Below are 24,980 nucleotides of genomic sequence, written 5' to 3' on the forward strand. Positions count from 1 at the left end.
CACATTGGGCCAGAGCAACTCCGAAATAGCAGCCTTCTACTAAGATGATGATGGTGGTGATGGTGGTGATAATGACGTTGATGATGATGGTGGTGATGATGATGGCGATAGTGTGGTGATCATGGTGAATGATGATGGTACTGGTGGTAGTGATAGTTACCTACTTAGCTCTGATATGCCAAACATTGAGGGTTTTTTTTTCTTTAAAGATTTTTTTAAGATGGACTCAGTATCTTTATTTATTTTATTTATTTTTATGTGGTGCTGAGGTTCGAATCCAGTGCCTCGAATGTGTGAGGCAAGTGCTCTACCATTGAGCTACAGCCCCAGCCCCTATCTTCACTTTTTATCTAGGATAATGTGGCTCAGAAAGGTTAATTGACTTGCCCAAAGTTATATGAAGTACACAGCTAGAATTGAATCCTGCATTTTTCTGATATGCCTGGTTACTAGTGGTATCAATATAAATAGGCACATTTCTGTCTGATAATATATGACTTCATAATGACTTCTTCAAACAAATGGCTTCTGTTGAACACCCATCTCCCCCTCCAATTCCCCTTACTCAGTATCAAATACCCTTTTGTGAGTCACTGAAAATGACTTTTTGCAAATTTATGGGGAAAAGAGAAGAAACTGAAAAAAAAAAATAAAACTATGGGAGAACCAGTGTGGAGGCAAATTTTCAATCAAGATAGTCTGTTTTACAGGATAGTTCTTCAAACCAAAACATTCTTCCTAGTACAGCCAAAAAATGTTATAATTTCACTTATTTTTTATTAAAATGTCACCAAACAAGAGATTTTCTTTGGATTAAGAAGAATCCTCTTGGGCTGAGGGTATAGCTTAATGGTAAATAACTTGCCTTGTATGCACAAGGCCCTGGGTTCATACTTCTGAGAAGCTAATGTATAGTCATTCACACTTTAGTGAAAATTTAATCAGTAGTCCTTTTGCAGTCCAGCTGAGATTAGATGCACTGAGGGACTAAAAGTTCTGATACAGGACAGAAACAGAGATGAGTTATTTGGAAGTAAGTGGAGTTTTAAGGGTTGAAACATTCCTGACAGGTGGAAGACCCCAGAGAGCTTGGATGAATAGAAGCATGTCAGTATATGGAGGGAAATATAGGGTGTCAGAGACAAACTGACCCTTTCACAGCATGGCCCCATGGCCAGCTCTATATCCAAGAAAGGGAAAAGAAATTTATTCTTTCTCCTCTCTACTCCTAATAACTAAAAGATCACAGACTAACACAAATCTCTTGCTTCCAAACTTTAAAATACACTGTTCTCTGTACTTGGGGCACAATCCTCATCTCTTCCTATCCAATGTAATTTTTTTTAATTGTGGTACAATACACATAACCTAAAACTTCCCATCGGAACCATTTTTAAATGTACACAGTAGCACTGAATTACAATCACATTGTTACCAGCCAATCTCAAGAACTCTTTTCATTTTGCAAAACTGAAGCTTTATACCCAATAAACAACTCTACCTTCTCCCGTTCCCTAACACCACCACCCCCACCCCCGGCAACCTGTACTACTTTCTGTTATCCTCAATTTTTACCCCGGGTCTTGGTTAACTCCTGTTAATCCTCAGTTCCCGATTTAGCTCTCAAGCTGAGAGGCAGGTTTTCTGCTTCCCTCAGCTCACCTTTCCCCGCTCTCCTCGATCTCACCTTCCACCCCTCCAACCTGGTGACAGGCCCCTCCACATGCACACAGTGTACCGATGCTTTCCCCATCACAGCATCTGTCTCACAGTATTGTTGACTTACTAGACTTTTCTCTTTATGAGACTGCAAGCCTTTTAAGGGCAGGGTGTATTAGCATGCCCAGTACCTGGTGCAGTGCTCATGGTGACACACCTATTGTTAATGTTTCCTAAGTATTTTCTGCTTGAAGGACTTCAGTTACTGGAGGAGTTAAACAGGGGTTTTTGTTTGGTTGTTTGTTTTGTGTTTTCACATTGACTTGGGAGTCTAATAGCCACGCAGAACATAGTCTCTGCTGGAAAATGCATTCGAATCACTGCCCGTACATAAGCTCAGAGTGCCTCTTTCAGGACTTAGAATATAAGAACTTTATTTGTTCCCTCCATTTGCTCAATGACCTTAACAAAAAGTCCCTACATCTCTTTGTCTAACATCCCCCATTTGTTTTTAAGGAGACGGATGTAACCGTAATATGAAAATACCTGATACCCTCTGGAACTGAGCTAAAAGAGCAATTCATGATATCTTTGCATTGGAATCACCTACACAGCTGTTACAACTTTTTGTTTTATTTTTGGTCATTTGGTTTTAATGAACATTTTTTTCAATAAAAGTGAGAGTAGGCTAGGGCTGTAGTCACTGACAGAGCACTTGCCCGGCACGTATGAGGCACTGGGTTCAATCCTTGGCACCACATAAAAATAAACAAATAAAATTAAGTCATGCTGTCCCTCTACAACTACAAAAAAAATTTAAGTGATAGTATTCCATATATATTACATAGATGGTGAACTTTATGGGTATTTGTGAATGTGAAGGTTGGTTTCAATTATTTGCAGATTATTTTAAAAGTTAGGGATACAGCCAGGTGCTGTAGTGCACACCTGTAATCCCAGCAACTTGGGAGGCTGAGGCAGGAGGATTGTAAGTTCAAAGCCAACCTCAGTAATTTAGCAAGGCCTTAAATCAACTTAATGAGACCCTGTCCCAAAATATAAAATAAAAATGACTAGAGATGTGGCTTGGTGGTTAAGCACCCCTGGATTCAATCCCTGGTACAAAAAAAGGGGGGGGCTGGGAATGTAGCTCAGTGATAATGCACCCCCCGGGTTCAATTCCCAGTATTAAACACAAGAAAAAAAAGGTCAGGAACCCATATAATTTATATTTTACAGAGGCATGAAGTCAAATCATAAACACTACAAGGCTGGAAGAAGACCATCACTAAGCTAGTAGATGAGCCTGACAACACGCCAGCACCATGTCTCCGTATTGTGGTCTACAGTCATTATAACATCTGCAATAGCTCTTGTGCCATTATTTTACATAGAAGAGCCTTTATTCATTTATATATAATATACATATATATATAACCTACATATACATATACACATATACATTTGTAAAAGCCCTAAAAGACCAACTCTTGGGCCAGAGATGAAAGTAAGAAAAAGTGAAATGGTCTAACAATTTGATGATTCTCTTTCCAAAAAAAAATACTTTCATAAATCTCTCTAACCTTTTACTTATAGATTCACTAATAGTCTAAAGAACCCTCTCTCTTTTTTCACTCCAACTTCAGTTTTACTGTAGATATGATATTATCAGGGATATTCACAAATCTAAGGATTCTTAAAATTCTCAAGGTGTGTCCCTCCCAGGTAGCCAGGATCTGCTGTCATTCAGTATGTGAAATGCTGAGGGAAGAGGCCCAAGCAGTGAAGTATTTGGTAAAATGCATTTTCAAGCTGGAATGAATTTTAAAATTGTGTGTGTGCTTGCATGGTGTGTATCAGTTTTATTTCTCAACCTATAATAAAACTTAAAACATGAAATTTTTTGTCAGAGTAATCAAAACAATTATAATTTTCATTAACCAGTCATCAATAAATATTTTTTAAATTTTTTTTAGTTGTAGTTGACACAATACCTTTATTTTATTTATATGTGGTGCTGAAAATCGAACCCAGGGCCTCGCATGTGCCAGGTGAGCGCTCTACTGCTGAGCCACAACCCAAGCCCATTAAATATTTTTTAGAATACCTTTTTCCTGAACTGGAATTGAACCCAAGGCCTCACACATGTTAGGTAAGCACTCCAGCACTGAGCTACATCCCCAGCCTTATAAATATTATTTTCTGTTTTATCACATTTCAAATATTTGTGTTATCTTCTCATCAAAAACAGTCATTAAAAGCATGAGATTTTTCTTTTTCTCTCTCTCTCTCTCTTTTTTTAATGAGTTTTTTCTTAAGGCCTTTTTCCCTCTTAGTTTCTGTTGCTCTTGCTTTCTTCACACATTCCCCTGTGGCCTAAGGATTTTCCTCTATTCTCCATTCAATTCCTCATTTGAAAATTAATGTAAACACCAGCTGGGGATGTGGCTCAGTGGCTGAGTACCCCTGGGTCCAATCCCTGGTACTGGGGAAAAAAAATAAATTAAAAAAAAAAAAGGAAAGAAGAGATAGAGACTACCACAGAAACTGAATTGGCTGGTCACTTTGTATGCAGATGTAGTTTCAGCTCTTTCTTTAATTCCCTTCCTCCACATGGTCGGTCTTCTATCACAAATATCCTAATCAATCCTGTGATGTATCCTGATTGGAGGGCTTCTCACGTAGTTGATATATTGTTACAACACAATTCAAATTTAAATTCCGTCATCTAACTTGGCTTCCATTTGGGGCTTGGTAAACTGCCATGCACCTTTGGACTTCCCCATTAAAAATAATTCATAAACTTTTGAGAGAAGCTGGTATTCCCAAAACAAAAGCCAGATCTTTGAGACTTAGCTAGCCTTTGTCTAAGAAAATATAAGTAAATAAAAGGACTGCTATTCCAAATTGGAGGAAAAATACAGCCCTCCTATTTGCTAGGCACTTCCACATTTAAATTCAGACTGACTCATATTTTCTAGATCCATCTACTCCCAGGGGTATGTCTTTAGCCTGGAGACTTTCTCAGGTCTCCAGGAACTATTTGATATGCCTATCTCACCCTCCTCCTCATCTAGGAAGATTTAAAGGGAGACTGTGCAGCATAAACAGGGTCTTAAATCTTGTCCCAAGAATTTGATAATTACAATACCAAAAGGCCATCTTGGGTCTTGGTCTCCTTCATGAAACAGGCAGACTTAAAATTTATTATAATGCTACAAACGCTCTATAGGTCATAGGCATCTTGAGTCACCCCATATAAAATAAAGTATTTTTAGATATTCTTAAGGCCAGCAGGGCCAGAATAATTCTTCCTTTTATAGTTAAGTTTATACTGGGAAGAATTTTATTTTAATAATTTGGAATTTGCATTTGCATTTTCCATTTATGACCAAAAACACAAAACCATGAAGGTACCAGGGCTGGCACTTAAGCCTTCATCTACTGGTTTCTGCTGGGGCCAGCAAGTCCATTATGAAGCCGTGGGAAGGCGGGGCAGTTTCTGAGATCTTTTTGGCTGTGGAAATGTCCGAGGCAATGAGATACTACAAGTTATGGGTTCCATGAGAGCATTCTAGTAATCAGAAAGAGAGATTGTATGGGTGGGAAAAGGCCCTAAACAGATTTAAAGAGGTTCCTGCCAACGCCTCCAACCACTACTGCCCTGGTAACCACAGAAAATATGGCCACCTTGGAGCCTGTAGGAAGGTCCATGTTCTTTGCCAAGCTCTGACATGTATCTAGGAAGGAGCCAGGTGGCCCTCCTAGCCTGATAAGGTGACTCTTTGTAGTTAGGTTTCTATTTTGACATCAGATGAGGCCCATGAGGCCCGTACCAAAGGAAATAAGTACCTTGAAACAATTGTCATAATTATGATTATGTTCCATTTCTCTTTAAACAACAACTTGGGAATGGAACACTGTCCATGGGGACTTAGAAGGAAATTTTAAGAGGCCATATTCTGTCTAGAATCTGATGCTCTTTCCTGCTTTTTAGGTTTTGAGTGTTAGCTGAAGGATCCCATGATCTGAAAAGGCAGAAGGGGTTTGGGATGAGACCCCCTCTAATAAGGGTCATCTCTGAGATGGCCTGGTTATCTGGCTAGGAATGCTATCTCCTCACTAAAAGCCTGTGGTTAGATTAATGCAAGTGTTTGAAAATCTGTTGGGGCCTGATGGTGGGCAGCCAGGGAAGGAATGTGTTTTCTGTTTATCTCTTTAGTGGCAGAAATGTTCATCACACAAAGACTGTGAGCTCCCAGGTTCACGCATGCCTGAAAGTGGTGCAGTGTGTAGCCCGTGATGTACACACCAGCTCATGGGCAAGGAGGAGAACCAGGCCTTGTGTTCACAGCCAGGTCCCAGGGTTGGTCAACGGGTTAGTCGGTTTCTCTGACTTGATCGCAGGGATAGATCTTTCCATATTGTTCCAAGAGGCAGTTTTACCACCCCCATTGCTTTATCTCCCAGGAATGCAGTTGGAGTGGTGTCTCCTCCTTGACAGCTGGGACCTCAGTAAATTACCAGGGTCTTGACCCAAGAGATGAGAAGTCCTAAGTGATTTTTCAGTCTCCTATCTAAAAATGTGTTTACATTTCTTGAACTCTGGCTGACTGATTCATTCTCCTGGTGTTGCAAGAACTTCCCTTATGCATTAGAATTTATAAGTTTCGTTTTCTGAGAGACCCAAGGTTCTTTCCAAGCCACAGTGAAGTGAACCTCATCGCAACACAATTCGGCTGGGCCGGATTTGTCCAGAGGATGGATCGCCGCCAGGCAGCTGTGATGTGGCAAGCTCCAAGCGAGGCGAACAGGAGGCAGGGATGTGGAGGGAGAAGCACAAGACGTTAAGTCAGGACATCTGGGTTCTGGTTCCTGGTCTTGTGCTATTCTGAGATACGGCCTTGAGCCAATCTCATAAAACCACTCTCTAGGCCTCAGTTTCCCCCCAACCTGACTTAAAATAAGAAATGTTTAAAGTCTCTGCAGAAGCCATTTTCAAATAAGACAGAAGGGAATGGCTGAGGGGGGGGGGGGAAACGGAAGATCAACCCACAGGGGACCTTTCTTCAGGTCAAAAAGACAAAAATAAAATACAGAGTCATGGATGGTCACAGGCTCGTAAAAGAGCTACTTATGAACCAAGAATGGAGAGAACTTTTTGTTGGACACTGATCCCTTAGAGGAGACTAGAATCCTTATGAGTAGAGCCATGTGCTTAGCTAAATCTTTTCCTCAAATAAACATTCCTTTATAAACATTACAGTTACTTTCTTAGGGAGAGAAAAAGAAAAAATAAATTCTACCCTGAAGCATCATGGAGTCTTAGAGTCAGGCAGTCTTGGACTGAAGCCCTCACTAGTTGTTGGCATTCCATATCATCATAGAGGAGAATCCTGGGGATTACACACAACACCATGTGGTTCCTGCCTCTAGACGGTCTTCATCACGTCCATTAGTCTCCTCCCACCAGCCCCACCTCAGCCTTGACCTTCCTTTGTTCCTTGCTCCCACCTCTCCTGTCGATGGTCCACATTTTGAAGGGAAACTGAAGTCTCTCATCTCTCTATCTGGGAGCTTGCAGAAGCATATCCTACTTTAGCAAAGGGTAATCATACAAAATTTATATTCCACAGCATCAGCAGGTCTTTTCCATCAATATTTCCTTTTTAATTTCAGAGTTATTTGAATTTTAATAGCACGAAGAATTTACTTTTGTTCTTCTAAAGAGCAACCAAAACAAGAAAAAATCCAAATTTGAATACAAGGTCTTAACACCATGTATAGTGTGGTGTTGAGTCTGTGCCTGTAAAAGTTACAGGTGTTATTTGGTGGATAAATCTGAATTCCATAGGTGTATATGTGTTTATAATTTTACATACCTATGAAGTAGGGGTGCATGTGTGTGGTTCATATAAAAATTCATGAGACCTAGATATGACAACCTTGATTCTTTTTCTCTCCGATTTTCAACATAGCAAACACTGAATCTGGAACCAATCTTCGCATGAATCTTTATGAAATTTCACCTTTGACCCAAACAACAGAGAAGCAGGTATAGTACTGACTCTGAATGAGCATGATACTCGTGATTAAGACTCTTGGGTTCTTATTCCAGCTTGCTGAGTGACCCTAGGTGAGATTTTTACCTCTTTGAGCCCCTTTTGCCTACTCACTAAAATGAAGCACATAAACCATCACATCACAGAGGTTACTATACTCAGACTTGGAATGTTTTAACTGAGCTTGGACTATTGTCTGGATCTTCATGTATATCAATAGGCTGAGAAGGCTTTTCCCTGACTTGTTAAAAGTCAGAGAAGGAACAAGGAAACACCAAAAAGCTATCCTCTATTGAGGCAAAAGGCACACATTTTCATCCCTAATGGGGGGGGGGGGGGGATTAGCAGTCATGGAAAAAATTGCGATGATCATGGAGAAAGAAGAAAACATTTCCTCTATTAATAGATACTAGGAATATCTATTAGTGTTTCAAGGTCATATGTGCAGAAATATTTACAAGTCTGCCTCTTCTTTGGAAGCTCTGAGGCTGGGACCACCTTCAGATTCCAGCTAGAGAGTCAACTCAGGGCAATTCCTAGAGCCGAATCCAAGTCTCAAAGAACCTGAGGCAGAAGCAGCGCAAAGCCCAGGGCACTCCAGTCTCTCCCAGCTGTGTGACAGTCTCTAGGGCCATGATGTCTTATTTCTCCCATATCTCCAACTTCCTGCCACAGTCTGGCTCCCCTCCTCCTCCTCACCTGTTAAAAATAACAATAGAAATGGGTGTTTCCCCAGTGCCCATGCAGGCTTCTGAGGTGGGCCTGAGCTCACTGTTGGAACCCAGGCTTGGGTCTGGCCTCTGCTGAGGTAAACACAGCTGGGCTGCCCCTCCCTGCTACCGAGCAACCACAGAACCAACTGTAAAGGTTTTTTTTGTTTTTTGTTTTTTTAAATGCCTATTTTTGAAGACACCCCTTATAAGGAATCTAGAGGCTTTTTAAAATAAATAAATAAATAAATAAGAGAACCTGTGACTAAGGAAAATATAATATGGTATATTTGGGTAATTCCACAACTCCAAAGGCCATGCAGACGCCTCCTCCACACTTCAAATTCATGCAGCCCCATGACTGCATTTTAACATCACTGGGGATGAAAGAGAACCTCAGTCATGTAATATTAAGTCCTAGACTCAGTCATGAACTTTGCTGTCAGAAAGAAGAGCACCAGGCCCTGGGTCTTAAATTTGAATCCTGGTTCCTCCTGCATAGCTGTGACAGGCTTTACTATGAGAACTTACTAAGAGAACTTCATGGACCTCCTTTGTGAAAAGAGGGGATAGTTTCCTCCAGAACCAGTTGATTCCTTATAAAGTCTCAGAGGTTTTTATTCCTTTAGAAAAAAGCCTGAATAAGAAACCCTTTGAGGAAAAGTCTAGGGGGCCCCACCAGTCCCCAAACCCAGAGAAAATGGGGAGAAGTTTAGAGGTACTTATGGCCTCTCACAGCCCCTAATTCTCAAAGCTAATGGCCCTTTATTGGATTAATCACTGACTTCCATGTTAACCACTTCCTCAACCCACTCCACATAAATGACTAATTTCATGTTTACTATAAAGCATCTGGAAAGGATTTAGAAACAAATTTCTGCACAGCAGATTTCAGTTACCTACCTTGATGGGCCACTGGCAAACAGGGTGGATTCCTTCCAATGTGGCCTTTCCCACTCTGAAGCAGGCGACGATATCACACAAAATTTATTGTAATCAGCATCAGCCGTTCCTGCCCTTGTTTTTTGTTTGTTTGTTTGTTTGGGGTTTTTTTTTTTTTTCATTAATTCCCCCACTAACTCAACCCCCCTCCCTTGGGATCTGGCCCCAAAGGAGCCACATAAAATTTTTTTTTTTTAAATCACAGTGCCTGCTGAGGTGTGGGGGTGGGGCAGGCTATCCCAAAGGTGGGATATTTTGGTACCAAGACAATCTGTGGGTGGGAGAGTCAGGGAGACTGTGCTTAGCAGCCTGGGTTGAGTGGAGTTTCCAGGTTTGGGAAGTTGCCTCTGGTGCCCCCTACTGGTGGGATTGAGCACCCCACGCCCTGGCCGGAGCAGAACGGGTTAGGATCCTGCCCCCAGTAGCCTGCAGAACACTCTGAAAGGATAGCAAAAGGTGAGAAGAGCCCCTGAGGCACCCCTTCCACGTCTGACCAGAAGATCAGGAGGATCAGGGCCTCGGCGGTAAATCCTTCAGTAGAAATGAAAGCAGCAACTGCCATGAGCAACTTCTAGGAGTTGGAAGAGGGGGTTAAGTTGTGGGAAAGAGGGGGAAGAAAACTACAAGGGGAAATGTGGAGATGAAAAGAGCAATGAAAAAAGAAAAAGGAGACAAGCAGACATGTTTCAACTCCAAGCTCCCATTTCCTCTTTCAAATGAACTGCCTCCCCACTGTGAACAGAATCAAGTATTTATGAAGGCATTTTTTGCATATTAATAGCTGCATATGGATGGAGCCTTGCCAGTTCTGAAGTCCTAAACGTACGGTGCCCTTTTTTTAATGCAGGTCCTCCCAACTCCTCACCGAATTTGGTGTTCTTAAGATTTATTTCCCTTTCTGCCTTGTGGCTCCTCCTCAGGCCCTGCATTTCATTAAGGGAAATTAGTTCCTAGGATACCTTCAGAGACCAAGCCCTGCTCTTCCCTCTGTGGGTAGCTGACATCAATCGCCAGAGAGCTTTTCCTCCTCCCCAGGGCCTCTCTGTGGAGCCTGCAGGTTCGGTGAGGTGACCAGAACCTAAAAAGAGTATTAAAATTCCTCAAAGAATCATTAACTTATCTCTGCAGTGGTAGAAAGTAAAACTAGAAAAAGTAAAATAGTTTCATTGACTTTAACATTACTCAATAAAGATTCAAATACTCAATAAAGATTCAAATCAACATTGAGAACCAGTCCAAAGAATAAGCAAAAGACATAAGCAATTAACATTAAAAAATGATGGTGGGGTGTGGCTCAGTGGTGGAATGCTTGCCTAGCATGCACAAGGCCCTGGGTTCAATCCCCAGCATCACCATTAAAAAAAAAAAAAGGATGGTAATAGAAAACAAATATGGAAAAAAATATTCATCCTAATAGCAATATTTTTTTCTGAGTAGCAAATTAAATGCATATTGAGACAAATTCCATATTGAGATTTCTGCCACCTCCCACTTTTTTAAACGATTGCACCCAGAGCTGCCAAGGTGTTGGTAAAACTGGTACACCTACAAACTTATGCTGTATTATAATTTGGTTGGATTCATTTGTAAAGCAATGGCAATATGACTCATGAAATATGAAAAGATATTCATCCCATTGACTCAGTATATCTGACTTCTAGAAATTTATATGAAGGAAATAATTCAGCAGGGGGAAAAAATGAGTAAACATATCCATTGCAGCATTACCTTAATAGAGAAAAATTGAAAACAGCCTAGAAGTTTATCAGAGAATTGATTATTATGATGGCATAGAGGTTTAATTCATGCACTTTTTTAAAAGATGATTATTCATGCTAGAAACTGTGACTTAATACTAATGATTCAACACAGGGTTTCTTAACCACAACATCATTGACATTTTGGACCAGATAGGGAGATGTCCTGTGCCTTGTAGGCTATTGATCGACATCCCTGGCCTCTACTCCTTAGATGTCAGTAGCACACCTGCCCAGTTGTGACAACCAAATGTTTCCAGATCATGCTAAATGTCCCCAGGGGAGCAAAATCGCCTACCTCAGTTGAGAACCACTGATTTAACATTTTGAAAGTACAATTATAATTGAAACTACTGTTTGTTTTGTTTTAAACTATCTATAAGGAAAAGACTTGCAAATGATACAATAAAAAAGTACAGTCAGGCTAACTTGAAATTGGGGTGTGCTGAGTTGTTTTGTTGTTGTTGTTGTTGTTGTTGTTTTGCTTTCATTTTGTTTTCCTGGGATTTTTTTTCAATTTTTTAAATTCTCCCTGTAAAAGGGAAAGATGGATCATGAGAAGAGCTGATTTTATCCAAGGGTAGCTTAAAATATCTAGGAGTCACAATATACAACAAGAATACAGCAAGCTAAGCAGGGCTCAACACCATAGCACCATCATTTTCTTCAACTACTATTGGTTTAAGTATTTAACCTTAGCTAGGTTTTTATTAAGCTATTGAATAGAGCCACCAGAATTCACCTTTCAAAGACCTCAACCCTTTTTCAACATTTTATCCCTCTGACTGTAAGGCTCAGGAAGACGATGAATTTGCACCTCCCTCCCGCCCCCGCACCCATTCCCCCCCAGCTCTCAGAAAACTTTGGGTCTCAAGTATGAAACTCTTGTCCATCCAGTCAGCTTGGAACAAAGGCAGGGGTGCTGAGCCCAGTGGTTTAAAGAACTGACAGAGCAAAGAGGTTGTCAGCAAAGAGTAAAGAGCAAACTCAACCTCTAATTAGATTTCCCAAGAATCCTTGCATCACTTTGTCTAAAATAAGAAAAAGAGTATCTCCCCTGGCCTCACCTAATGGATTTTCTCTCTTTGTTCCAACTATCTCCAATATTGGGAGAGCAAACAGCCTTTCTCACACGCTTTATCTTGGGTTTGGCTTTTGTTGCTTTGTGGAGATTAGACACAATTTAGTAGTGTCCTAAAGATTCTGTTCAATTTGATCCTATGTGTCCTAAATTTGCTCTTTTGGAATTTCAGAGAGTAACCTGTAATTCTAGCATGCTAGGATTGGGGATGAATAAACCTGTGTACCCCATCTATTTCCTCGGGAGTTCATAGATTTTTTTTTTCATATTTCTTGTCAGCTGCCTTCTTTCAAGACAATAAACCCACACATACACCTGTGGACCCACTATGTTTTGTACAAAGGTTTTAAAGTAACCTTTTGTCTCAGTGTCCTTCAAAGCAATACCATACCCTTTCTTCTGGTTAACATTTTGGAAAACTGTTACCTAAAAGAACAAGCTACATGGGTTGGGGCTATAGCTCAGTGGCAGAACGTTTACCTAGCATGTGTGAGGCACTGGGTTCAATCCTCAGCACCCACCACATAAAAATAAACAAACAAAGGCATTCTGTCCATTTACAACTACAAAAATTAAAAAAAAAAAGAACAAGCTACAGGACTTGAAAGACTTTTTTTTTTTTTAATCTTGCCTAATTTACCTTTGTATCCCTGTGTTTAGCACAGTTACTGACTGGCACATGGAAACCACTTTTTTAAAAAAATCAACAAATAGGGCTGGGGTTATAGCTCAGCAGTAGAGCACTCGCCTAGCTTGTGCAAGGCCCTGGGTTGGATCCTCAGCACTACAGAAAAGTAAATAAATAAAATAAAGATATTGTGTCCATCTACAACTAAAAAATAAATACTAAAAAAAGGCAACAAATAAAATTCTTTAGTAACATGGAATATTTCATATCGTAGGAAGCCTATCATCTATAGAAATACATAATTCATAGAAAAAAAAGCCCATAATTCTATAATTCCAGCTACTCTGGAAGCTGAGGATTTCGAGTTCTCAAGGTCAGCCTGAGCAATTGAGTGAGATCCTATCTCAAAATAAAAAAAGTATAAAGGGCTGGGGATATAGCCCAGTGGTAGAGCACCCCTGGGTTCAATCCCCAGTACTAAGAAGAAGGAAGGGGAAGAAGGAAGAAGGAAGGAAGGGTGAGCCCAGAATCCTGGAAGGAGGCATCAGAGCTTTTATTTGTTTTCTCTTCTCTGATAATGACAATGAAATTCAGCTGACATTTCTCCCACGATTCACACAACCTCCAGTGCCTCCTGCTGTTGGTTGCCATTTGGTATTTGGTATTTTGCTCCAGGAGAGCTTTGGGTCATGTGCAGACTTGGAGATGTCAGCAAACATCCTTTTTGGAGATCCCTGTGAAGCTGATGAGTAGGATCAGTCCTAGCACTGACGGCTAGAATTAACTTTCTGTACTTCCCATGGAGAGAAATTCGAGGAACTCTACCCCTGCTTTATTTCTAAAGTCAGCTCTGTTTCCCTTAGGTCCGTCCTTTTACTCAAGCTCGCTCTCATGCTCTCTCTCCCTACCTCCCTCCATGAGTTTATAAATAGCTTTGGTTGTAGAACTTGATTCAAAAGCCCCCCCCCTTTTTTTTGGTACCAGGGATTGAACTCATGGGCACTGACCCCTTAGCTATATCCCCAGCCCTCTTTTGTATTTTATTTAGAGACAGGGTCTTACTGAGTTGCTTAGCACCTCTCCAAGTTGCTGAGGCTGGCTTTGAACTCCGAGATCCTCCTGTCTCAGCCTCCCAAGCAGCTGGGATCACAGACATGTGCCATCATGCTGGCTCAAAGGCTTTTAGAGAAACTAAACAAACTTCACCTTCAGGTCCAACCTTACCCACAATATTACTTTTTCACCCAAAACTCATTGGGCAATTTAAGGATAATTTCTTGAAAGGGTTATTTTTAATTACAAAAGTAAAAGTTTTTATTTGTTGAATTTTTATGGTTATCGTTCATTCCAATGGGTCTGTATTTATTGATCTCTTGGCTGCTAGTAACACATAATACCTACCTAGTTAATTCCTTTGTCTTTTTATTTTGGACAATTTATAATATATGTAAAGGTTAAGAGAACAGTAGGGTGAACTTCCATGTACCAATCCACAAGTCTCACCAATTATTTACCCAGTACCTTAAGAGGGGTTTTGGTTTTGGTTTGGTTTCGTTCCAGGGATTGAACCCAGGGGCACTTAACCACTGAGCCACATCCCCAGCCATTTTTATTGCTTAGGGGCTCGCTAAATTGCTAAGACTGGCTCAAACTTGCAATCCTCCTACTCAGTCTCCTGAGCTGCTGGGATTACAGGTATGCACCACCATGCGGAGCTAAGAGGGTCTTTCTGAATGGTAATAACAGGCAGTGTTTTTTAGGTTTGTGTGCAGGGTGTAGGATTATCTCCCTTAATCCTTCGACAGCCCTATGGTAGGCACAGTAACTATTCCCATTTTACTCATGAGGAAATAGATGTCAGGACCAAAAGGGTGCCATTCACAATGACCTGCACTTACAAAGAGGCCTAGGGGTAGGAGGCCCATAAGGCTACATCCAGATTCCACTTTTCTTCACTGGCTGTGGAGAAGTTATATACCCTCTCTGAGGCTTACTTTCCTCGTGCGTACAGGAGACCCCTCATGGGCTCATGACAAGGATAAGATGAAACAACATATGGGACGGGATTAGCACAACGCTAGGCACTCAGCAGCCCCCAGTAAATTATAATGATTATTATTTTAGTCTCCTGCCCTGAAAGCCATGAGACAGAGGACTTGGAGCTTGTATACAATCTAAGTGTTCAGATGTGTAAAAGGAGAAGTTGAAAAGCAAGAATAATGAAAGGAAGACTGAGCCAACCATCTCTCCTCACCCCCGGCTCCTAACACCCCGTCCTCCTGAGCATCCTCTGTACTGTCTAGAGGGTTGACCTTGTTTCACTGCTCAAAATGCTGCCTATTAGAGATTCCTTGGGTTTTTTCCATCTCATGAAATTTTTTTTAAAAAAAACTTGTTTTCCACCTCTACCTGAGGTAGCAGGGCTGCAGGCCTGTGGGAGGAGGGAAGGCGGGGAGGCAGGGAATCCAGGGGCCTCTTGTCCAGCAGGGCCTCTACCCCACGGCACATAGCCGCTGAGGAAAACTGGGAGGTCAGATGACAGGAGGACCCAGTGGAGAGCAAAGGACATTTTTCTTTTTCTTCTTCCAGCCCTCTGCTGTCCCAGCATTCCCAGGGCTTGCCTAGTCCAGCTAAATTATGAATTAGATAAAGTTTTATGAGATCTGGGATTCAAAGCACCATGGGTAACTTTTTTTTTTTAATTCCCTAGTGAAAAGTGACTGGTTTAAAATAACTTTTTTGGAATCATGTACAAATGGAGTTTCCCTGTCTGTTGGTTGTCAGATTGGAAAAGTCATAGCAGACTCAACAGAACAGGGAAGTCACACAGTGTGAGATTTGAATTTGGAGTCAGAAGGAGCTGGGGAGTTGTTCCCACTTCCCGCCCTCCACCCCACCTCCCATCTCTGCTCTAAGATGGGATGTGTCACCGCCCCAGTGTGGTGAAGCCCCAGCCAGAGCACAGTCGGACACCCCCTCTCAGAAAACGCTGGCTTCTGCCTCCCTAGGGGCAGAGCAGATCATTCTTTTGGCTCAAAATTTTTCTCCTGCAGCTCCTGCTAAGCCAGATAAACAATGATTCTGTTGTGTCAACAAAGCACTTAATTAAATTGAGGACAATATAAATTAGAAGTCACAGATAAAGATTTACTTCCAAATAAACTAGAATGAAAGTGTCCTGTGTTTCACTATTCTAAATCTCCTTCAAGAGAACAATGAGATGAACCCTGTTTTCTGGGTAGGGAAACTGAGGCACAGAAAATCCAGTGACTTAGCAAATGAGTCCTTCATAAAGGCTAGGATAGGAGATTGCTATATTTCTCTTCCACATTAATGCTTGCTAGCTTTTGGGCTAAATTTTACTAACTACTCCAGAGAATGTAAAAAAAAATCTCCTTTTATTGAGTTGAATGAATTGAGACAAAATTCCTGACAGGAGAGGAACCAAAAGCTTTTTTCTAGCTAAAAACTAAACTTTGTCTCCACCCTGTCTGCTGGTGGAACTATCCTGAAACTTATCTACTTGGCCTATCTTGTCGGCACCAAATTGCCTTTAGAACATACAAAGTGGACCACGACCTCAGGTGGCCAAGATGAGCAGGATGGACCCAGGGAACTGGCACAGGACGGCTGAGCACATTTGTGGTGAATGAAAGCAGGCCTTGGTGTGAGATCTTTCTGCTCCCTGGAAAGATGCAGTGCAGGCAGGCTGGGTTGTTGAGTTGAGATCCTGGGTGTCCCATGGGGCCTTCTGTACACCAGAGAGTCCCTCCTCCTCCAAGCCAGGGAAACTAGACAGAGGCAAGGTCTCAGGTAGAGGCCTCAGGGGTGGCTGGAGTGGTCAGCCTTGCTGCAGGATAGGTCCCCTGTAAGTTCACCTGAGGTTGATAGTATACAAAGGCCCTCTCAGATCCTCTCTTCAGGCAGCCCAGTCCCAGGGAACCAACAGATTCCATACAGTGCACAGCCCTATCCATGTCCTCATTTCTACTTAAGGTCCCCAGGCTGCCATGGGAAGAAGTAACAGAGCCCAAGGTGGAAACTAGCCAGGCCCTTCAGCCAGTAGCTCCTGGCAAGAGTTGCCCCTTCCAGGCTTTGGTCTGGGGTGGTTTGTGGGGGGAGGGTTTCCGAAATCGCAGCCCTCCTTCTCCCCCACCCCCAGTGACTAAATCTCTCAGATCTCTCTTTCCCCACCAGGACTCAGGGAAGTGAAGGAACAAACTCCCAGCCGAGGTGGGGGGGCCTGGTGGTCGGAGGAGAGACAGACTCTTTTCCTTTGTTTGCTCACAGGAGGGGACAAATGCCCTGTGTGCACAGAGGTTTGATGTGACAACGTCATAGACCTCTTAAGGGCTTCAGCAAAGGCCTCTCCACCTGCTCCCCATGCTTTAAGATAATGGTGGGGTGTGTTCCCCGTGCATTTCAGATCTTGGCTACAAAGGTCCTCCTCCTCCTGTTTTCTTCCTTCAGCTCAGCTTGCCCACAGGTTCCCAGAGACTCTTGGCAGCTCCCTCTCAGGCAGAATGAAGTTGTGAGCTGCGTGGGAGGCAGTTAGACAGCCAGAGTGTTGCAGCCTCCTTAATGAGGGACAATAGCTCTTCTTGGAGCCATTGAGCGGCAGCTACAAAGGTGGGGAACCCCAGTTAGAAAAGAGTGGGAGATGTCGTGGGAGGAAGGCCTGAGGGACGCCTACAGGACAGATCCTTATCTTTGGTTACACTGCGAGACCCATGGGTGGGGATGTGACAGCTTGGGTTCAGAATCTCCCCTTCTCTCTTTCTCCTTGCTTCCACGCCCCTCTTCTAGGGTTTGAACCCAGGGCCTCCCACATCCTAGGCAAGCACTGAGCTACATCCTCAACCCTTTGTTTGGAAACAAGATCTTGCTAAATCTTGTTAAATCTTGCTAAATCACCAAGGCTGACGGAGAATTTGCAGTCCTCTCGCCTCAGCCTCCCAAGTAGCTGGGATTACATTAGACATCTGAGGTCTGTTTGTAGAACCAACTCCTGATAATGACTCTTTAAAATACCAACTGAAAGGAGGAGAAAAAATTACTGGGAAGAAGGCTTTTTTCCCTTGGGTCTTCAACTCAGGTATTACAGTCCATGAGTAAAGAAAAGAAATGACAAGAATTTACTTAATTTTAATGGCCATTCCCTTTAAGTTGTGGTAAATATGTGTGCCTATGGATATTTGTTTACAGCAATAGCTCCCTTTTTTGATAGCTCAATTGAATCACATTATGTTTACAGCAAGATAATAATCCTGGATTTTCCATGGCTCACTCTGTCAGAGTATAAGATTAGCTCTTGAATTCATTAGCAGTCATCTCCTTTTAAATGTCAGATAACTTTTTAAATGCCAAGTATTACTCAATGCCTTCTGTGCAATTCAAATCAGCTTTACCAAATTAACTAGTTAATCTTTATTGTTTCACTTACTAAAGAGAAAGGCTTCCAGGTGTTTTTAGAAGACCATAAAATATTACTTACAGTACAATATAGGTGAAGAGCTGGGTTTTGATTTTCTGGTAAACATTTCACCTTCCCATCAGTTTTTAAATCATTCCCACCAAAGTGTGCACATGAAGTAAACAAAAACAGCTTGAGGTTTCTCTGCTTTCTTCCAGTCCCCCATTTTCCTTCCCTTCCACTTAGCCTTGTGGTGGTTTTTTTTTTTTTTTTTTTTTTTGGGGGGGGGCGGTATTGTGGAGGGGTTGTTACCAGGGATTGAACCCAGGGCACTTAACCACTGAGCCACATCCCCAGCCCTTTTTGTATTTTATTTAGAGACAAGGGTCTCACTGAGTTGCTTAGGGCCTCACTAAGTTGCTGAGGCCGGCTTTGAACTTGTGATCCATGGATTTTCCACGGCTCACTCTGTCCGAGTATAAGATTAGCTCTTGAATTCATTAGCTCTTGAATCACAATCTTTCCTCAGCCTCCCAAGCTGCTGAGATACCAGGCCACTGCACCCAACTAGCCTTGTGTTTTCTTCTCCCTACTATGCTTTTAGAGACCTAGACTTCTGATTATTCTTTATTTTGTTCTCTTTGCTCTCAACCTACCCAAGAGCTGGAAGTGTTCAAAGGCTCTACCCCTGAGAAAACAGGATACATAGAGCCTAGGAGGCTGGGGCAGAGCAGGCCTAGAAATCAGGAAGTCTCAGCTTTCCTTTAGAAAGAACCCCCTACCTGAGTTTAGCCTCCAAATATTCAGACCACAGAGCTACAGACTACTCTGACTGCTAAAGATAGATCCATCCAGCGCTGGCTACTTCTCGCCATCCACCTCTTGACTCCAGTGCTACCTCCTCAGAGAGGTCTTCCCTAACCAACTCAAGGCAAGTGGCCAGCGCCTCCCCATCACCTTCCATCCTACTACCCTTGCATTGTCTTCATAGATGAGTCACCACCTCAAATCATCTCATTATGTGCTCATTTGTCTGACACATGGTAACACTCCAAAAGTATCAATTTAATGAATAAATGAAAAACAACTCAAGCACATGACTTGCTTTCCTGGTTTCAACTGTCTGACACTTTTCTCCTCCTATCTTTACCTTCCAGAATCCTCTTTATGTGTTCAATCTTTTCTTTCCTCCCATCTCCCAAACTCCCTCTCACTATCATTGATTTGCTAGAACACTTGCACATAATAGGCAAAGGCATTACTACACATTCCAGGGGTTACAGAACCTTCACTGAAACATTCCGTCAGGCTAGAATTGATGGCCCCTAAACATTAGGGAGATGAGACATACAGTCAAGAGAATTGTTAGAAAAAAAGATTTACAGGTCAAGTGGCTGGGAGGGACCTTCTTGAAAGCACTTGGAGTCTCCAATCTTGAATCTGAGTCCCACATAAGGAGTGAAAGTAATCCCAGCCATTGGAACTGGTCTTGGCTATGTCTTTTGTCTAACACAAAATCTTTAGAGATAATGGAGACATTTCCCCAAATCAGTACTTTCTGATTTCTATTATTCCATCCAGTGATTCATGCAAGATTGTGGAGGCGTGAAAGCTTGAAATGCTTTGTATGATTTGTGCTTGAACCAAAAGCTTTCATTTGATCTGGAAAAGGGGAGGAGCCATCTCACCCTGAGAAACTAATCAGATATATGGCTGAGATGACAAGAAATTGGATATGTATTTGTCCGGGAAAATCTTTATCTCAAGCCACATTTCAAAACAAAGGAAAAGGGTGTGGGTGTTCATTGGAATGATGGCCACTTGTGGGGACCCACCAACTGTTCATGCCTCATGAATACTTGTGGGTGATATAAAAGTTATGGGAGGGAGAGTTTATGACTGCCCAGAGAGACTGACATCTGAGAGTTCGTCTCCTAGAAAATATGGAAATGATCAAATCCACACCCAGGGTGATCTCATAGCACACTAATGTATATGGCCCCAGCAAATCAGCCCCCAAAACTAACAAATAACTTTCCTCCTTGGGAATGGGCAGCCAGTGCCACGTGCAGAGGTCAGGCCTCCAGAGGTCAGCACACACTCCCTGTGGAGCTGTGCTGTTGCCCCCTCCTCCTCTGAACTGAGGCAGGCCCTAGCTGCAGATTGCCTCTGGCGTCCTTCACTCCTGGGTCCAATACCCATCAGTTCGGCAGGTAGATAGCAACTGTATGTTCATTTCCAAGCCCTGAGCCAGGCATGGCTGTGACAACAGGAACAAGATAGCTGTGGTCCCTGTGCTGGTGAAGCTTACGTCATTGCTTCCATTATCACTTCTGTCATCTCTTGGGGAGGAGCATTGCACAGTCTCAGCATCACTATGGGCAATGGGGACAGAGTGGCCCCGGGAGGGCACAGATGAGCCATACCTGAAGGCTGAGGGGTCATGAAAGGGAGGAAGAGTGTTCCCAGGAGAGGGAAGGGCAAATGAATGTCTTGCTCCAGGAACTGAAAGGCCAATGTGGGTGGTGGCCCTTTGTACTTGCTGTTTCCACAGTAAAGTCAACACTTCTCACAGAGAGCCACACATACCTTCTCCCACCTGCTTCAGAGCCTTGACAAACCTCACTTTCTGGTGGGGCGTTCCTCAACTCTCCTGCTTAACCCACTATGTCCCACTGTCCTATATATAGGGCACCTATAAAAACTTAAATTGAGCAATTTTGTAGGTGTCCTATAAAATGTTATAGGTTTTTATAGGTGACCTATATATAGAAGATGGGACATGATGGGTTAACACTGAGGTCTCCACATCCATCCTCATCTGCCCCTCAACACCTTTGTATTTCTTTTTTCTATATCACAAATAACCTTCAGACATAACTTAGGTTCCTCTCCTTCTCTGTTCTCTCTTTCTTTTCTGTGCAATGGAGGTGCACTCTTCATGGGGGTACAGACTTCCACTGCTGGATTCACTCTTTCTGCCATAGCAAAGGCACCCAATAAATATTCCTTGAATGAATGAACAAGGCCAGAGAGATAGTCCAGGGCCGGGCAGGAAACTTAAACCTTTTAAGCCTATTGGCCTTCACCCTGAGGCCAATGGCCTTTAAAGGTTTTAAGCAGAGGGGTAATGTGGGCAGTTTGCCTTTTGAAAAGATCACTCAGGTTGTAGTGCAGGGCACAGGCTGGAAGGCAATTTCAGGTCAAGCTTTTTGGTACTTGAAATGTGACATCATTTGGGGCTGAGGTTGTGGCTCAGCGGTAGAGTGCTTGCCTAGCATGTGCAAGGCCCTGGGTTCAATTCTCAGCACCACATAAAAATAAATAAATAAAATAAAGATATTGTGTCCGACTACAACTAAAAAATAAGTATTAAAGAAAGAAATGTGACATCGTTTGCACATTGTGGTGACAGCAGAAGAGACAGACCCCACCCCACACTGGGCCTCCTCTCTTAGCCCATTCTTCCTTCCCTCTCAGCCACTTTTGTTCCAATCACTCTTCCTAACACACTGAATACATTTCAGCTTGGAAATAAACTGGAATCTTGCTGTAACCTTATTTGTTGCAAGGCAGATTTAGTAACCATTCCTAGCTATTTGAAACTATAAAAGTAACAAAATGATCTAATTTAAAAAGGAGTCTTGGGCAGTGATTTTAGGTCGGCTGTATGCCAGCTGAATGGCTTTGAACAAGTTACTTACACTCCTGAAGCTTCCCTTCCTCATCTGTGAAATGGGGGTACCATACTTGTCTCACAGGGTTGTCCAGAGAATTAAATGAAATAATTACAACCTTGGGAAGGTCCGTTTTCCACTTCCCTGGTACTTATTATTAACCAGTCTTGAGTTATTCTCTGCACATTTGGGTCCCCTGTGTCTTCCATGGTAAAAATAGGTGTTATTATTAGTGTTCCATGATGAAAACATTGCTTTTTATAAATATTGGGGGATTTGGACTAGCTCTTGTTGCTCTGTGTGTCATGCCTATGAAAGCTGGGCTTTCTGTTTCTCTCCCAGGGAGCCCCGCAGTCCTTGGAGGCAGCAGCTCAGAAGACGGGAGAACCTCAAAGTTGTATAAATAAAGGGCTGATTTGTTCAAACGGAAAAGAATTTTACACACGCAAGCTGCACATCGACATGACGCCGTTCCTGAAGGTGATCTCACACTGAGAAGACGAGGGGTTTTATAGACACATACACAGGAATTCCAGTTAATACACTTCTGCATGGTACAAAAACAGCTTCAGAACTCCCTCAGTGCTCCTGATTTATCAGAAGGGACAGAAAATACGCAGTTTGTAGCAGATGAGGAAAGAACAAATTAGGACAGTAATCACAGCCAGCCATCGGGAACAAATCAGTTGGGTGTCTAGTTTGGGTGGTGGGGACAGGGAACAGAGAAGAAAAAGGATAACTTTGAACCACCTGATAAAATGGGCAAATATAATTCATTTTATCTTGACAGTAGCTAACATAATTGCTACTGTTTATCACTGTAACTTGGTAGAGTTGATACTCCTACTGTGAAGAAGACTGATTCTTGAGTTAACTAGTCAGAAGTCAACTGCAGATTCTCTTTTGGATATCTGCCTTGTTTCCTGTTCTCTAATAGCTCATTGACCTCCCAAGCTCAGCTTTGTTTCTAGTTAAGGCCACAGAGAGTTCTTGCGATGAGGATGTCATTTGTCTATCTTTGCGGTACTTCCTCCCACCCTAGCATCCCTAGGCACGTGGAAGGTGCTCACCAAGTGCTCCAGGAATTGGCCCACCCTTTCCCTCACAAGCCCTTTTGTTTAGTGCCCTTCCTACCCATTTTTTGCCTCCTTATAGTTTACTGAACTGGAAATATATGACCATGGAGTCCAAGAAATTAACCAGGAACCAAGGCATGTCTGGCATGGAAGGATATCAGGTCCCTCATACTACCTTAGGGGACACCATTCCAGGCCCTTGATAGGAAGTGATTCAGAAAGACAGTGGAAAAGAGAAGAGACACTTGTAATGTTCATAATGATGGCACCCCTAGTGCTATGTAGACTGGTCCAAGGACTTTGGAGATCATGAGCGTCACCTTCCCATCCTCAACCAATTCAGAGTTCTCAGATGACACCTCTCTGAGCTGCCCTAAACCCAGTTCTGCAAGGTGGGGCTTAGGTTAAGAGTCAGGCATTTGACCCAAATCTGTCTCTGTGACTGCATTTCCTGGGTTTCCTCTTAGGCTTTTCCCAGTGGTGGTAAGATGGCCACTGGCTTCTCCTGCCCAGATTATTCCAGAACCGAATGTGAAACTGTCTTTAGTGACATGCCCAGATGAAATGCCATCAGCCTAGCCTGGAGCCACAAGGACTAGAAAGAGAGAAAAGAAGGGTGTCTCACCGGGTGCTTTAAACTACAAGAGAGCTGGGAGTAGAGCTCAGTGGTGGAGTGCTTGCCTAACATGTGCAAGACTCTGGGTTCAATCAACACCACAAACAAAAATATAAGGAGGGAAAATGATTCTGGGCAGCAAAACAAAAAGATATTTGCTATAAGAATTCAAAAAAATGTTGACATGCACTATTATTTATATTAGTAAAACTATCCTGTTTATTCTTAATAATGACTTAGTTATTCCCTTAGGACTTGAAGAACTATGGTTAGTAGTTTCTAGGATGTGATATCATCATCATTATTGCTATTTATTCATTTAACCAATATTTTAGCACCAGTTACCTACTAAGTGTCTTGCACTTTCTGAACATCCGATACATCTGTGAACAAAACAGACCAGGATAGGCTGGGGTAGAGGCTCAGTGGTAGAGCACATGACCAGCATGTGTGAGGCCCCTGGTGTCCATCCTCAGCACCACAAAACAAAAATCAAAAACACAGGGGCTGGGAAGAACAAGATCCTACCCTGTTCCATACTAGTGTAGGCAACAAATTATTATTAGCAACTAATTTCTGTTATTAGCAAATAAGCAAAGTATTCAGAGTGGGAAACTTTACAATAATTTTTTTGTATATTCGGTGTTCTCAAAGCTTTTGTGTTACACTTTTTTCTTCTGCAATTTTGGCACAGCCCTAAAGAAGGAAAAATGCAACATCCTTCAATCCCACTTTCTAGTCCATCCTCCTCAAGACTCAGTGAATGGAAATTCCACTGGACTCACAGAACACCTACTCCCAGACAAGTCCTTGCCCAGAAAACCACACCTTCTCTTGGGAACATTGAGTGTTAACAGCTTACCCTACCTAGGCCTTCTCCCTATTGACAGGTAGCTCCTGGATTCTTGAGTAATGCATCACAGAATGACACCATCTCACGGTTATACAGACAAGAACGGTTAATTTAAACAAAGAAAAGCACCCAGGCTGGAGCTGCATGGGAATCAAACCATCCTATGCATTTCATTCATGTATTTCCTGCCCACCCCTGGGGCATTTTTTTTTTCATTTTTGCCTGATACGTATAGAAAGAGATGAGGGTAGGAGATAAGACAGAGGCAGCAAAAGAAAATGGAAAGATGTAAATAATCACAGTTGCTAACATTATTGAGCACTTATTCTATTAGGCTATGTTCTAAGTTTTATATGCAGGAACTCATTTAATTCACAAACTGAAGGTAAGAATGTACCTATTTTTTTTACAGATGAGAAAAATAAGGTACTGAGAAGTTAAGTAACTTGCAGAATGTCAGGTGGTAAATGGCAGACACAGATTCACAGGCAGGCCGCCCAGCTTCA

General features: G+C 42.4%; 1 protein-coding gene across 1 annotated transcript in view; it reads left to right on the plus strand.

Annotated features, from left to right (window-relative positions):
• Positions 1-24,980, plus strand: part of KIAA2012 — a 114,532-nt gene that overhangs the window by 57,585 nt on the left and 31,967 nt on the right. The window contains exons 12-13 of the mRNA XM_081261578.1: positions 7,638-7,714; positions 22,272-22,409. Coding sequence (XP_081117704.1) covers positions 7,638-7,714; positions 22,272-22,409 — 215 coding nt within the window. The remainder of the gene's footprint in view (positions 1-7,637; positions 7,715-22,271; positions 22,410-24,980) is intronic.

This window comes from Spermophilus citellus (genome assembly GCF_964194105.1).
Source record: "Spermophilus citellus genome assembly, chromosome: 11".
NCBI classification, from domain to species: Eukaryota; Metazoa; Chordata; class Mammalia; order Rodentia; family Sciuridae; genus Spermophilus; species Spermophilus citellus.